This window comes from Centropristis striata, chromosome 16 (assembly GCF_030273125.1).
Source record: "Centropristis striata isolate RG_2023a ecotype Rhode Island chromosome 16, C.striata_1.0, whole genome shotgun sequence".
NCBI lineage: Eukaryota > Metazoa > Chordata > Actinopteri > Perciformes > Serranidae > Centropristis > Centropristis striata.
Window position 1 is genome coordinate 34,906,344 of NC_081532.1, and position 17,500 is coordinate 34,923,843.

At 36.3% G+C, this 17,500-nt stretch overlaps 1 protein-coding gene across 1 annotated transcript in view; it reads left to right on the plus strand.

Annotated features, from left to right (window-relative positions):
• Nucleotides 1-17,500, plus strand: part of LOC131987902 (neuronal PAS domain-containing protein 3) — a 425,063-nt gene that overhangs the window by 171,810 nt on the left and 235,753 nt on the right. The window contains exon 3 of the mRNA XM_059352818.1: nt 14,225-14,469. Within this exon, the coding sequence (XP_059208801.1) occupies nt 14,225-14,469 (245 nt within the window). The remainder of the gene's footprint in view (nt 1-14,224; nt 14,470-17,500) is intronic.

Here is a 17,500-nt window from a genome sequence, read left to right on the forward strand (position 1 = left end):
TGGACTGGAGACAGAGGTTTTTGATCCACATCTGCCACTATTTTTATCTGAGTTCTGCGTTGTTTCTTCCCTGATTTGATTTATTTGAACAATTGTGAATTATTCAAATGGTTGTTGCCTCAAACCCAGAATCCAACGTGTGACGTCATTTGCAAAGAAGATTTTTGTTTTGTTTTTGGATCTGAGTCCAGATGTTCTGATGCATAAATGGGACAGTGGCCACATGTGGAACATAAATGATCTCAGGTTGAACCTTAATGGTGAATACATCAGTAAATAAACTTTTTTCCTGGTATAAATCTGCAGGTTTTGCACCCAGCTGGCGTGTGAAACTGAATGATGATATCTGAGGTACAGCAGATTGATTCCTCATCATGAATTATGAGCGCTGCTTCAGTTTTTGTGTATTTATTTAGTTTTTATTGATGGTCGCCAGTGAAAAGTCTGAGATGGCTCCCTGTAATTTGTTTCCCTGCGTTTGTTCATGTCGCCTTTTGTTGTTATTAATTCATGTTACTATTCATCTTTAGTAATTAATATCCTGCACTCATATCCATAAAATTCCCATTATTACCCCATAATGTTCATCAGCGTATTAGTCATGTGAGCTCTGCTTAATTGTTCTGTGTTGTGCATTAATGAATTTGCACATTAAAGTTTCCTTCCGCAGCAGATAAGTGCTGTTGTGAAATTAAATGACTAAATGTCTGGAAGCTAAATATTACATTATAGATGTTGGCTGAATAAATGATGTCACTGTTTAATGACGGGGAATTTAAATATATATTTGTTAGAATAAATTGGGCTGTTAGACGCCGGATCTTCAGGTTTTAAAGACACAGAATGATTTAATATGAATTCAGTCTTTATCTTCCTAAATATAATTTATTATTTAAATCAGCCAGTGTATTATATGTCATTCTTAAATATTATAATTTACTTAAAGCACAATAATCAGTGTGTTTTACTACAACTGAATCAGTATTAGAGAATACGATCTAAAGACAAACACACAGAGTAGTTTAAAACAAATAAATAATAATAATACTAAAAAAGATTTGGAAATGCACTATTGCAACTGCAAAACCAAAAGAATGATAATAAATAAATTAATAAAATCAAAAAAATAAGACAGTGGTGAAACATTAAATCTTGGTCATGTTTACAGAATAAAAAATAAAAAATAAAATAAGATTAGGTGTGTAAATGCATCGTTGCAGGTGTAAATCCAAACAGAAAAAAAGCAAAGAAAAAATAAAAGAAACACACAAAATAACATCATGATAATGTAAATTACTTTGTTTAAAAATATTAAATTTGTTATTCTGACAAACCAATAAACTATTTTCATATCATCATGAATAATATGATGCTGAAATGTAACAGTTTTATATGTTACATGAAAATTATAATTTCTTTAAAGAAAAAAAACAATAAAAATAGTAAACTGGTAAACTATTAAAGCACCGTTTTATCTCCTATATAAACTCATTCAATTCTAGATAGAATAGAAGTTGAATTTTTCTGATAAATCATTATTTTAAAAATAGGAAAAAAATAAAATGTACATATAAAAGTGCCAACAAGTGCCTGAATGTAGTAAAATCAGTTTTCTCCACATATTGTACATATTCTTAGTATTCTCCTGTCCTCTCCTCTCAGCTCTGTGTAAACAGCCTCTCCTGTCCTCTCCTCTCTGCTCTGTGTAAACAGCCTCTCCTGTCCTCTCCTCTCTGCTCTGTGTAAACAGCCTCTCCTGTCCTCTCCTCTCTGCTCTGTGTAAACAGCCTCTCCTGTCCTCTCCTCTCTGCTCTGTGTAAACAGCCTCTCCTGTCCTCTCCTCTCAGCTCTGTGTAAACAGATTTTCAGTGAATATTTGTCACGTGACCGTTGGTCTCAGTTGTTGTTTTTAACAGGATCTGGTTAGTGCAAACGCTTTATTTTAAGAGATTCTGACAAATATCAACATTTTAACAAGTTTTGGTCACTTTTTATAAACTTTCGTACGTGATGATACGTTCAAGGACCGTCGGAAAGTTAAAAATCTGACGATAATGTCTGTTTCTACAGTTTCTCACAACCATAAATGATGGATTAAGGTGATCTTTTAAAGAAAAGTTACTTTTTGAATCTATATTTTAGTGTTATAGAATATTATAACATGTATGTTAAGTCCTGGATGTGTTGAGATGTAGCTCACAGAGCAACAGCAGCAGTAAACTGTTCCCTCGCTCCATTAAAAGTCCACATTTAACAGAGCAGAAGCAGACGAAGACGATAAGAAACTCTCATAAACTGTTGAGATGTCAAATCACCATTCTGTTAAATCAAATATCAAATATTTATTCCTAGAAAACAGGCCGTTATTACCTGTAGCACAGTGTGTGTGTGTGTGTGTGTGTGTGTGTGTGTGTGTGTGTGTGAGCCGGCTGTGCTTGCTGTCATGCTCGGGTTGATGCTAAAGCAGCGTGGCAGGCAGAGATTGGTAAAACAGATAGACGGTGTGAACACGTCCAAACACTGCGGGACATTTTCCAGAATGTCTCAATGAGAGAATCAGAGGCTGAGACGTCTCACACACACACACACACACACACACACACACACACACACGCACACACACACCACCATCCTGCTGCAACAAAATACTAAAAATTCAAAATAAAAACGTAAAAAAGAACAGTAAAAAGTCTTTAAAAAAGACTCATGCTCTCAGTTATTTTACAGAATTTATATATATTTATATATATTTAGATTAAATTTAAAGTTTTACTGTAAGACCTGAAAGTTGACTTAATTTTACATCAGCAGTATGATTTGTGTTTTTGATTTTTTTTTTCCACATATAATTCACTGTAATTTAACAATTAAGGCCATTAAGCAATTAAATTATACTGTAAAAAAAAATATAATGTCCCATTTTATTAATTTACAGATTTCAGCTTTCATTTTTATGGATAACGTTTGTAAAAAAACAACAAAAAAAACAACCTTTTTTTTATTTTTACATTTACATTTAGTCATTTAGCAGACAATTTTGTGCAAAGTGAACAGAAAAAGAAAAAGGGAAACAACAGCAACTTATATATATATATATATATATATATATATATATATGGCATTTCCACTTAATGTAGAAAAAACAAGAAAACACTGTAAAATAATACAATACATTTCTGAAAAATATAAATATTTTTAGTTGAGTTCAGGGCAACAAATGTGGATTAATGTGCGGCTGTAAATAGTCCCAAACAACAACAGCACTATTTCCTCCTGTTTGTCTGATAAGAACAACTGTTCTAGCTGCTGATGGAGGAAATTAAAAATAATCCTAACACTATTGTTTTTAAAGTTTTGATTAGATTTGTTCACAATAAAAACAACTCTCTCCTCTAATTCTGCCTTTCCTTCTCTCCTCTTTTACTCTTTCTTCCTCAGTCCCTCCTTCTCTTGTTGCTCTTATTTTCTCTCTCTCTCTATTTTCAACTGAATCTAACTTAATTTATTTTATTTTATTTTTATTTACGTGTTTTGTCTGTTTTGTTTTAGTTATTCTGTGACGAGCAAATAAAGGTGGTTCGAACACACACAGGTTTTCTGGGCAGCTTCCAGGTGTGAGTGTGTGAATGTGAGCATGGCTCTCCACTGAATAATACAAGTTTAGAAAAATAAAATCTTTGTCAGTAAGCAGAGAAAAACTTCCCCACACCATCTCACTCCTGCTGGTTTATTATTATATATCTTTTTAGAGGCTCAGTTCACCAAAACACACAGAAAAGCTTCACCGTGTTTCTCAAAATGACACAAAAGACACAAAATAACACAAAATACAAAAAATTACCAATAAAAGATACAAAATAACCAAACAAAGACATAAAATGACTAATAAATAATAATTCTAGTTGCTATCTTGCCTGTAAAACACTCCTTAAGTTTTCTTTGGACTGAATCTTCTGCTCAGTTCTAGATCAGACGTCTGGTTTCACCCCGACCATGTACTGAAGAAAATTTTAAATCTTAAAATTTAAAGAAATTTGAAGTCTGAGGCAGAAGAAACTTTCCTCCACACCGATAAAGTAACATCACTGAAAAGCCTCCAAGTCACCAAAACTTTAAATGCAATTCAAAGATGCAAACTTTCCTCTTTGATACTGTACAGAACATTTTATTGTCACCCTGTGCTCAGATAATTGCTTTAATTGTTTTGTTTTTTTTGTTTTTTTTTTAAATTATTTTTATTAACGAAGAAACAAAGAACAGAACAGTGGATTACTTATTAGGAGCCACAATATGAAAACAAAACGCTAAAACACAATTCTAGACAACAAAGACTCAGAAACATATTTACAAATTAGACATAATGTACACACAAATAACATACAAAGAATAATATAAAGGATAACCACAACAACAAAAATGAAAACAACGATACACCAGTACAAACCCACATGGCGAAAACAGACAGACAACCAAAAAAAACAACAACAAAAAAACAACACACACAACAACATAAATTTAGCCCAAACAGAAATATAGAGAGACTGGTAATACAGACAGATTCCAGGATAAAAAGAGAATCATATGAAACGTTAATTAAATTCAAAGTAACCCTTGGACCACAGCGAGAGCTTTAGACAAATTGATTATAGTTTCAGGTCTAGCATTATTAATAATAATTGCTTTAATTGTGATCCGATCAGAGAAAGATTTTAATCCTTTATTTCACCAGATGACCGTTTATTGTTCCTCAGTCATTTAGTCAAGTCAAGTCAAAGTTTATTTATAGACATTAAAAAACAATCTCAGTTGACCAAAGTGCTGTACAGTTATTAAAATAGAATAAATCATACACAAATAGGTATAAATAAAAACAATCAAAACAATAAAATACTAAAAACAGTAAAACAATAAAATAAAATAGTAATAAAAGCTCAATCCAAAACAGAGTTAGAGATAAAAAAGACAAATAAAAGGGTAAAAAAGTAAAAAAGAAAGCCAAGGATTCTTGCCTAACTGGGACTGAACGCCAAGGAGAATAAATAGGCTTTTAATAATATTTTAAAGTGCTCAACAGACTTTACATTACATTACACTCTTTCTTCTTTACCTCTACCTGCCTTTAGGACCTCACTCCACATCTTTTTCCTCATCTCTTCCTTTCTTTTTGTCTTCATGTCTTCTATCAGTGCCTCTTCTTCTTCTTCTCCCTTTCCGTGTTCAACCTTTTTATTCTCTTTCTGTTCCCTTTACCTCACTTTTTAATCTCTCTCTGTTCTCCTTTTCCTCCGTTCCTTCACTCTCTCTCTCTCTCTCTCTCTCTCTCTCTCTCTCTCTCTCTCTCTCTCTCTCTCTCTCTCTTAGTTGGTAGATTGCTTCTGGCACTCCGTCCCCTGATCAGTGAACACACACACACGTTGCAAGCGGCGGTGTCATCGCCATGGCGATGTCAGCAGGCGGGGCTTAATCCAAAGTGACACTTGTTCTCTGCCTTCCTTTCCCACCGCCATGGAAGCAATTACCCTCCTCCTGAAGGGCCCTTTGTCTGTGTGTGTGTGTGTGTGTGTGTGTGTGTGTGTGTGTGTCTGTGTGTGTGTGCGTGTGTGTGTGTGTGTGTGTGTGTGTTCTCGTCCTCCCGGAGTTGACGGGGTGGAACCTGGGCTGCAGGTCACCTGATTGGCTGAATTGAAAGATGGAGAGAGAGAGAGGGGGGGGGGGGGTTCCTCATCTTTCTTCTCTTCATCTTCTTTTTTCATCTCTCTCTCCTTTTTCTCATCCTGTCTGTATTTTATTTTATTTCACTACTAAAGCAGCACCAAAACTTTTGCATTGGAAGAAAAATATCTTGAATGTTGTCCAGTTTTCACTCCAGATAACGTGGGAACAACTCCAACATGTCTCTGTGCAGAATAACACAGATAGAATGACAGAAATCAGAAAAAAAGGAAACTCACAACTTGAATTCCTCTGATAAATTATATTTTAAAAATTGTAATAAAATGGAATTTAAACATAAACACTTTCCCAAGTGCCCAAAAGTGTCACGAATGTTGTAAAGAAAAAACAAAATAACCAAATAGAAAAAAATACCCCAAAAGGCACACAATTAGGAAAAAGAGATACAAAATAAAGAAAAAAAATATACAAATTTACGAAAAAATTGGTAAAAATACCAGAAAGAGACAAATCTATCAAAAAAAGTTTTCTCATATTGAAGTATTGTTATGTTTCCAGCCTCTCCTGTCCTCTCCTCTCTGCTCTGTGTAAACTGTGTAAAAAGTTTTGGTCACTTTTTAGAACCTTTTGGAACCGATGATGTGTTCAAGGACCATTGGAATGTTCAAACTCTGACTCTGATTTTGCCCGTTTTTACAGTTTCTTTCTACAAAATACTGTATTTTTGCAGATTTTCCTGAATAAAACATAGCTTCAAATCCGCCGACAGGTCCAGAGGGTCAAATTTTTGTAATTTAACGTGTTTCTAAATGAATCCCGACACTTTTCCTTTTCTCTTTCTCTCCTCTTGGTGTTCAGATCATCTTCGTCTTCGTCTTCATCTCCTCGTGCTCTCTCTCTCTCTGTATCTGAACGTTCATCTTAACTGGATTTAAATCTCTGCAGGCTTTGTTTAAAAGTGTGTGTGTTTATTTGTGCAGAGAGAGATGACTATCAGTTGTTTAAGGCCTCAAACTCCACACATTGTAAAGTTGTGTGTGTGTGTGTGTGTGTGTGTGTGTGTGTGTGTGTGTGTGTGATGGCTATCAGCGGTCAGGACCTGAAACCTCCCCAGATTTCCCCGTCGGCCACCATGCAGCGTGTTATCTGCCGCCTTCATCTCTCTCTTCATATTGCTCGCCGTGTTTCTCTTTATCTCGCCGCAGACGCTCCTGCATGGATTTTATTTTTTAAATATTCTTCCTCTCAGTTTGGCCTCTGCGGACGGATGAGCTGATCGTGTAAACAGATACTCGGATATCTGGACGCCACAGGAAAAAATTAAACGGAGAGTTTATCCCTAAAATATGAATCGAACAAAAACTGGACTTGTGGTCAAACAAAGTGAAAGTGCTTCAGTCTTTGAGGACTCAAACACGACACAAAGTCATTTGAACAGAGTCGTCGGAGTGATGTGTGTGAAAAATTGTACATAAAAATAGAAGCAGGGACATATTATTGGCTATTTGAAGCCAGAATAATCACAATGGTAACACTTTCTATGAAGACTACATCTATAGTGCATTATGAGCGCATTCATAGTGAATAATAATGCTCATTTTAATCAATCATAATGCATTATGACTGCATTCATAAACACATATAAAGCTTCATGATGCACTATATCAACAGTTATAAATATAGCTTATAATGACTTATAAATCCAAGTGTCTTATGAGTGCTCTTGACTGGTTATAAACTACAGGCTGACTGATGAGGCTTATAATACATTACAACTACTCATACCCCTCTATACACACACCTCAACAATCAATTGTTATAAGGACTGATGATGAATCATGATGTTTCATGAAACATCATGATTAGCTATGCTGCATTATAGATGCGTCTAAATGAACCTCACTTTACTTAAAGCATACATTGATCATTTATTTATACTTATGGCATCCTATGAGTCCTTATAACAATTGATTGTTGAGGTGTGTGTATAGAGGGGTATGAGTAGTTGTAATGTATTATAAGCCTCATCAGTCAGCCTGTAGTTTATAACCAGTCAAGAGCACTCATAAGACACTTGGATTTATAAGTCATTATAAGCTATATTTATAACTGTTGATATAGTGCATCATGAAGCTTTATATGTGTTTATGAGTGCAGTCATAATGCATTATGATTGATTATAATGAGCATTATAATTCACTATGAATGCGCTCATAATGCACTATAGATGTAGTCTTCATAGAAAGTGTTACCATAACGATTATAACCTTAATAATCAGCTTTACATTCACTGCACACCTGTGGACTGATGATTGAACAAACACTAGACTTTCAGCAGGAGATTAAGATTTTTAAGTAAGTTTTTCATGTACAAATCACATGATTTTTGACCTTCAAATTACGTGCAATGAATGTGCCAAACTCAAAGCACAAAAAGGAGGTTGAAAGGTTTAAACAAATTTAGGATTTTCATCAGTAAAATGACCAAAAGGCAAAAAATATTCATTAAATGGCTAAACAAAGACATAAATTGACCTAAAAAGTCACAAAATCCAATTCCACATGCGTATCATACACACAGGAGCGTTTCTAAAAATGACTTAAAAGACACAAAATAACAAAAAAGACATGAAATTACCAAAAAAAAGACTGAAAATAACCTCAAAAAAGCCACAAAATAACCAAACAATGACATAAAATGACCTAAATAGTCACAAAATCCAATTCCGCATGCATGTTATACACACAGGAGCGTTTCTAAAAATGACTTAAAAGACACAAAATAACAAAAAAGACATGAAATTACCAAAAAAAGACACAAAATAACCTCAAAAAAGCCACAAAATAACCAAACAATGACGTAAAATGACCAAAAAAGATACAAAATAACCTCAAAAAAGCCACAAAATAACCAAACAATGACGTAAAATGACCAAAAAAGATACAAAATCCATTCCACATGCATATCATACACACAGGAGTGTTTCTAAAAATGACTTAAAAGACACAAAATAACAAAAAAGACATGAAATTACCAAAAAAATACACAAAATAACCTCAAAAAAGCCACAGAATAACCAAACAATGACGTAAAATGACCAAAAAAAGATACAAAATCCAATTCTGCATTCATGTCATACACACAGGAGCGTTTCTAAAAATGACTTAAAAGACACAAAATAACAAAAAAGACATGAAATTACCAAAAAAAAGACACAAAATAACCAAACAATGACGTGAAATAACCTAAAAAAAGCCACAAAATAACCTCAAAAAAGCCACAAAATAACCTCAAAAAAGACACAAAATAACCAAACTATGACGTAAAATGACCAAAAAAGATACAAAATCCAATTCCACATGCATGTCATACACACAGGAGCTTTTTGCCTGTGATTTTTTGCAGAGAAACTATAAAGATTGCAGCAGCTCACTGTTTAATTTTTGCAGGATTTTAAAACTTAAAATTGTTAGGAACCCTTGTAGATTGAGCTGGTGCCAATAAAACATTAAAATATGAGGAAACGAGTGAAGTGGCCAGTTTTTTTCCAAATCACTCGTGTAGGTTATTCAAGAACAGACAATTTTTCATAACATTAACTAGATAAAATGTGACGTTTCAGTTAATAAAGAAACTTAGATATGAGAGCAGAATAAAAACACGGTGGAGGTGACAGTTGAATCAGATAATGAGCTCAGACAGTAAATCTGCCCGGCGACAGGCCCTGCTGTCACATGACTGATGGCCCGTTTGACCTCCACTTGACTCGGAAGTTAAACCCGGACCGCCCGGCGCCCTTCCCAGCATGCTCTCTGCCTAAATAGTCACACACACACACACACACACACACACACACACACACACACACACACAGAAACACACACACACACACACACATACGGAAACACACATATCTCTTCCTTTCAGCTGACAAGCTCTTTAAAAAGCCATCGACCCACCTCGCTGAACTTTACGACATCACACACACACACACACACACACACACACACACACATACAGACACACACACACACACACACACACACACACACACACACACACCTCGCCTGCCGTGACAAGCTCTTTAAAACACCATCAAGTCACCCGGCTGAACTTTACGACACGGTTTCATTTCATGTTTATAAGACCCAAACACCGTCACACACATACCGACACACACACATACTGACACACACACACACACACACACACACACACACACACCGATCACAACAAGTGTTGCATTTACCTACTCAGCCGGTACATGATAAATATGTCTGTTTGAGTCAAGGTCAAACACACCTCCTCGTCCACTTACACACTCTCCCTCACATATCCACACACACACACACACACACACACACACACACACACACACACACACACACACACAGCAGACAGACATGAAGACATATTTGTCGTCCATCAACATAATGCCTTCCAAGTTTGCGGAACAAATAAATTCAGCCGTCGGGCTTCAGACACACACACACACACACACACACACACAGTGAACACAGTGCAGATATTATTGTAAAAAAAATCTCCTGCTGCCTTATTTCTTTACTTATTAATATAAAAATGTCTGATATTTACACAGGACTGTGGAGACAGGTCTGGCTTTACGAGAATATAGATGTTATAAGTGCCGCTTGGTGATCAGTTAACAAAACGATTGTAACTAACTTACTGTCAGAACTAGTACGTTATTAAAAATAACCTGACGATTAGACAAAAAACCTCCCAACACTGGAGGCTGATGAGCTGAATGCATATCACACACAAAGGGGCGTTTCTAAAAATGACATAGAAGATACAAAATAACCAAAAAGATACACAAAATTACATAAAAGACACAAAATAACCACAAACATGACACAAAATAACCAAACAAAGACATAAAATTACCAAAAAAAAGATAGAAAATTGCCCAAAAAGACACAAATACTAATTCCATAGAGGAAGTTTATGGATTGCACCTTTAAAATTCAGAGCAAAGAAGTGAAGATAGTCAATGAAATGCAGTTCACTCCTCTTCCTCTCCTCCTCTCCTCCTCTTCCTCTCCTCTCCTCTCCTCTCCTCTCCTCTCCTCTCCTCTCCTCTCCTCCTCTCCTCTCCTCTCCTCTCCTCTCCTCTCCTCTCCTCTCCTCTCCTCTCCTCTCCTCTCCTCTCCTCATTTGCTGTTTGTTCCCCGTGATAAATAAATGACAAACAGTATGAAAATGATATTCTTCGCCAGATGACAGCCATTTTTCATCCCTCGCCCTAAACAACTCCTCCTCCTCCTCCTCCTCCTCCTCCTCCTCCTCCTCCTCCTCCTCCTCTAAAGTGTTTGTCTGCTATCCCTCCATCTCATCCCTCTCCTTCTCTTTACATCCCCTTCTCTCTCCCTCTCCCCTCCTTTTTATCCCTCTAACACTTTTTTTGCTCCGGCAAAAATTAATCACCTGTCTTCGTGTGTGTGTGTGTGTGTGTGTGTGTGTGTGTGTGCGTGCGTGTGTGTGTGTGTGTGTGTGTGGCCGGCAGGAAGCCCACAGAGGTTTTTAGCAGCTGATTTATTGCCGAGTTAATTCATAACGGCGTCCGATGATGATGAGAGGCCGCAGGAAAGTATGGTCGTCACTGTTGTTGTTGAAGGGTGAAAGAGAGAGAGGGAGAGGGAGAATAAACAGAGCAGCTCTTTCATATAAAGTAATAGAGTGGAAAGTGATGGAGAGGACGGAGGGAAAGAGGAAGTAATGGAATAAAGGAGAGCAGAGGCAGATTGTCAGCTACTTATGTTATAGTGCAGTTTCAATATGAGCTAATTCTGCAGAAGAAGAAGGTCACTCCTCGCTGAAGTTCTGTCTTATTCTGATGTGAAGGATCAGGAGTTGTGATGTCATCTGCTCATTTGCATTTTCTCATATCGACCAATCATCTCCCAGCGCCAGCAGGAGTCACATTACCAACCTTTCAGGGGGGTCACCTGATATGCAAATGAGGGTCACAGGAAAATTACTCAAATTAGAAAAAGTCATTTTTTATTGATATAGCTGTACAGTTCCTACACCATGCAACACATTCTCTCTTTACACTGTAATACTTTATTCTGTAGTCATTTCATTTTACTTACTATATTTGATAAAATGTATAAAATGTAAATGTGTCCTTGATTTTGAGGCAGTTGTTTAAGTAACTTTAATATAAAAATGTTTGAGCTAGAATCTACTTACTGACCAAAAATTACACAAAATGACCAAAAAAAAGACACAAAATGACTAAAAAAGACACAAACTGACCACAAAATGGTAAAAAAAAGACACAAAATTACCAAAAAAGACACGAAATTACCAAAAAAAGACACAAAATTACTAAAAAAGCTCCACAAAATGACAAAAAAAGTCACAAAATGACAAAAAAAGGACTGAAATCTCACTAAATGACCAAAAAGATTTTTGGACTAAATGACCAAAAAGACTAAAACACGTGAACACTTTAACACAGTGGAGACAGAGCCAAATCATTTTGGAAGTCAGCTCTGTCTCCACTGTGTTAAAGTGTTCTCGTGTTTTAGTCTTTTTGGTCACTTAATGTCTTTTTTTAGTCATTTTGTATCTTTTTTTAGTCGTTTTGTGTATTTTCTGGTCATTTTGTGGTCAATTTATGTCTTTTTTGGTAATTTTCTTTCCTTTTTTTGTCATTTTGTGTCTTTTTTTGGTATTTTTTTTCTTTTTTGGGTTATTTTGTTTCTTTTTTTGGTCAATTTGTGTCTTTTTTTGGTCATTTTGTGTCTTTTCTGGTAATTTTGTGTCTTTTTTGGTCATTTTGTTTACTTTTTTTGGCCATTTGGTTTCTTTTTTGAGTGAACATGCATGTTAAATTGGGGGTTGCGACTCAAAAAGGTTGAGAATAGCTGTGTTAGAGAACAAATAGTGTGTTTGATCAATGATGCACAACCCCTGAACTTTATGACACTTTAACCAAAGTGCACACGGATTTTTAATGCAGTTTAGTGTGTGTCAAAAGAAATCCTCCTCCTTCTAAAGATGTTTTTATCAAGTGATTGACCCGTTTCATGGTGATGTGATGTCTGTGGATCTGACACTGCATAATTATTATTAATGTCAGGATAGTTCGGCTTCTGACGCATTTAAATGGACACCAAACTTTGTTGATGTAGCTGTTTAGGAATGTGTTTTATTATTGCTAAAGTTTGACTGATTTAACACACTTTACATTTTGTGGAACTCTTGTGAATTATTTCCTGGAGTTGGTGCTGTATTCTGGTTTTTCTTTGGTTTTTATGCTCTACTGAAACATAAAGTTTGTTCTCAAGCACTTTGAATCCCACTCTGAGCACCAAGTCTGTCTCAAGGTTATAATAGTTTTGGATTTTTCATCAGTTTTAGTTTTAATTTCGTTTAGATTTTTTCTTTTCAAATTCAGTTAGTTTTGATTAGTTTTTATTTTATGGAAAATGCTTAGTTTTAGTTTGGTTTTTATTAGTTTTAGTGTTAGTTTTAGTTTTTTGTAATGGGGTATTTGTTAGGTGCCAAATTCAATAAGGTCACAATAAATGTTTCCTTTATTTCCTTTGTCTGATCATCTCAGCCCCAATAAGTTTATTAAGTCATAAAACCAGATAGATGAAATAGATTTCATATCAACCAAAAAGGTTTACGTATGAAAAAAGTTGACAAAGACGTAAACTAAGGACATTTTCACTATAATTTTAGTTAGTTTTAGTTAGTTTTGTAACCACAAAATACAGTTTCAGTTAGTTATAATCAAAAAAAAAAACTTTTGGTAACACTTTCTATGAAGACTACATCTATAGTGCATTATGAGCGCATTCATAGTGAATTATAATGCTCATTATAATCAATCATAATGCATTATGACTGCACTCATAAACACATATAAAGCTTCATGATGCACTATATCAACAGTTATAAATATAGCTTATAATGACTTATAAATCCAAGTGTTTCATGATTCATCATGATTAGCTATGCTGCATTATAGATGCGTCTATATGAACCTCTCTTTACTTAAAGCATACATTGATCATTTATTTATACTTATGGCATCCTATGAGTCCTTATAACAATTGATTGTTGAGGTGTGTGTATAGAGGGGTATGAGTAGTTGTAATGTATTATAAGCCTCATCAGTCAGCCTGTAGTTTATAACCAGTCAAGAGCACTCATAAGACACTTGGATTTATTATCCAAGTCCATTATCTAAGTCATTATAAGCTATATTTATAACTGTTGATATAGTGCATCATGAAGCTTTATATGTGTTTATGAATGCAGTCATAATGCATTATGATTGATTATAATGAGCATTATAATTCACTATGAATGCGCTCATAATGCACTATAGATGTAGTCTTCCTAGAAAGTGTTACCAAACTTTTTTTTATTTTTATTTCAGTTAACGAAAATGTTTTTTCAATTCTGGTTTTCGTTATTTCGTTAGTTTTCGTTAACTATAGTAACCTTGGTCTGTCTCTGAACAGTTTTCTGACGTCCTGCTGTCCTTTTTCCCCTCCGTCCCTGCAGGCTGCAGGCTCTGAGGAAGGAGAAGTCTCGGGACGCGGCGCGGTCGCGGCGGGGGAAGGAGAACTTTGAGTTTTACGAGCTGGCCAAGATGCTGCCGCTGCCGGGCGCCATCACCAGCCAGCTGGACAAGGCCTCCATCATCCGCCTCACCATCAGCTACCTGAAGATGAGGGACTTCGCCAACCAGGGAGACCCGCCGTGGAACCTGCGCATGGAGGGACCGCCGCCCAACACCTCCGTCAAAGGTAGGACGCACACGCCGACGCACACGCTGCCGTCTGTAAAGTGTTGCAGGGAAAATATGACAGCAGAGAAACAACACGGTGTTTGATGAACTGGGAGGAATGGCTCTTTGAAGAATAAATCCTTTTGTTCGTTTTTCTGCCCTTGAACGGGAAAGTTTCCCAAACAAATCCTCCTACTCCTGCAGGGAATCTGTTAACTGATTCACTTCTCCATCATCCAGCCTTTATGTTTTCTTCTTGCTTCTAGTTTTGTTTTCAAGCTAAACTTTGACTTTTCCTCGATGTAGTTTAACTTTTTGACCTGGTTCCAGATAGTTTTTTGCACAAAGAAAATGACAACTATCGACAAAACTGACTTTTTAGAATATAGACATTATTGCATATTTATTTATTTATTGTTGTTTGCACTTAAAAAAACATGCAATCGTTAAGAAATAACAGTACAAGAAATAGTAAAAGAAAATGCAGGAAAGATCAAAAAGCCCAAAGGGCTTATATATACGCGACCCTCCCTCTTAAACCTATAAGTAGCTATACTTTACTTAAATTACATAGCTAGATGAAAATAAAAAAATACAAACAAAATTTAAACAAAACAAATACAAAGGTGTAGAACATCTATAGGGATTTTTTGAGCTTGGTCTTAAAAGTATTTAAAGAGGAACATGATTCTGTTAGATGTTTTATGTCATTCCACATAAATGCACCTTGATAAACAAATGAGAATTTGGCAACATTATTGCATATTGCAGCCTTAAACCTCGACTGCCGAACTGCCGGTTTAATTTTTCAAATTATATGTTTTTTCAGTTTCAAAAAGTTACATAAAATAGCTTTAACCCTTTGGAGTTTTGGGGTATTTTGACCTTTTTTTAATTCTTCTCATTCCGCCTGGATATGAACTTAAAGAAAATGTTTACCATGCCATGTTGGTATCATTTTATCTAGCACAAACTCACCTATATGACCTGATAATTGACTGACTGGATCAACAATTTGAACCCAAAAAACCTACCAAAAATGAAGAAGTCATGTTAAAGGAACATTAAGAACGTCACGTTTTCGTTCCTTTCTCAATCCCAACAGTTACACTTTAGCGTTTTGTTTCTTTTCTATATGTTATTGTGTATTTATACCTTCAAACAAACCATTTTATCCATATAAATGAGAACATAGAGAGCGAGGCGTATCAGGCCCGGGGTGAGCAGCGCCGCAGTGATCGTCCGGCCCTTTAAACTGCCATCACACACACACACACACACACACACACACACACACACACAGACGAGTAGCTTCTGCGCTAAGTGATTTTCTGTGAAGGGAACATTAAGCTTTGATGAATTTCTGCCTGGAGTACCAGAGTATACACAGCACTTGTGAATCTAAGTGGAATTTGCCTTTGAAATGGGCCCTTTGTGCGACGCACTTAGAGGAGAAGAGGAGCGCTCGCTTTTAAAAGGGACGTTTGGGCTTGTAGGAATGACCCAAAGATGAAAGCAAATTGCCTGAAATTTCTGGTGGCGTGTGTGTTTTAGTGTGTGTGTGTGTGTGTGTGTGTGTGTGTGTGTGTGTGTGTGTGTGTGTGATGAGAACTAGCAGCAGGATATTTACCTGTGAGCAGAGCTGTAAGTTGCACAAGAACAAAATTGTAGCTGAAAAGTCAATGTTTTCAATGTGTTTGTTGTGGTGCAGTGTGTGTGTGTGTGTGTGTGTGTGTGTGTGTGTGCATTTCTACACATGAGCATGTCTCTAAATGTGTGTGTGCACATACTCCCGCCACACACACAACAGCAGATGGCATCATTGTTGCCGTGGCTTTGAAGAGGCACATGCATTTTAATGAACAGAACAGAAATGTATACACCAAATTAGTGTGTGTGTGTGTGTGTGTGTGTGTGTGTTGGTACAACTGAGTGTAACATGTGACTTGTCTCTCTCCCAGGGAATGTCCAACACACACACACACAGACACACACACACACACACACACACACACACCTTCAGCTGAGTCTCATTCTGATTTAGCTCATTAATTATTAAAATATGCAGTCGTTAGGGGAAACGCTGGCCTCTGATTGGTTGGCAAGAGTGAGTTAAAATCTGACATTTAAACACCTCAAACACAGTTTAACAACAGTTTAAAATCAGAGCTCAGAGCTAATAATAATAATAATAATAATAATAATAATAATAATAATAATTTGGATATATTGTATGATATCTCCCGTTGTGTTTCCTTTATAATGTCAGCAACCCTTTATTGCTTTACATCACATCATATTATATTATATATACTGTATATATATTTAAGTCTAAAATGTGATATAAAACTGAGTAATGCTGCAGACACATGGAGACGACATGAGGTCACAATGTCCTCACTGAGAGGTAACACACACACACACACACACACACACACACACACACACACACACACACACACACACACACACACATAAACATACACATACACACTCATATGCAGCAAGGTGAGGCCGGTCTCACCTTATACATAAATATATAATATAAATAGAATATATACAGACACGAAAACAGAAGAATATGTACAGTACATGATACACTCTGTACAGGGTGTGTGTGTGTGTGCGTGTGTGTGTGTGTGTGTGTGTGTGTGTGTGTTCAGCTTGTCTCCTCTCTCCTATTGACTGACTCTAATGAATGAATATCCTCCTCCAGAACACTGTGTGTGTGTGTGTGTGTGTGTGACTTTTCCCTTTGCAATTGTGTTGTGTGTTACCGTGTGTTACTGTGTGTGTGTGTGTGTGTGTGTGTGTGTGTGTGTGTGTGTGTGTGTTGCAGAGTGTTCAGTACAGCAGAGAGTTATTGATTTTGGTCTCTGTGTTGCTGCTCTGCATCGGTTCAGGTAATGAAGATGGCTGTGTGTGTGTGTGTGTGTGTGTGTGTGTGTGTGTGTGTGTGTGTGTGTGTGTGTGTGTGTGTGTGTGTGTGTGTGTGTGTGTGTGTGTGTGTGTGTGTGCGTGTGTTACTATGTGTGTGTGTGTGTGTGCTG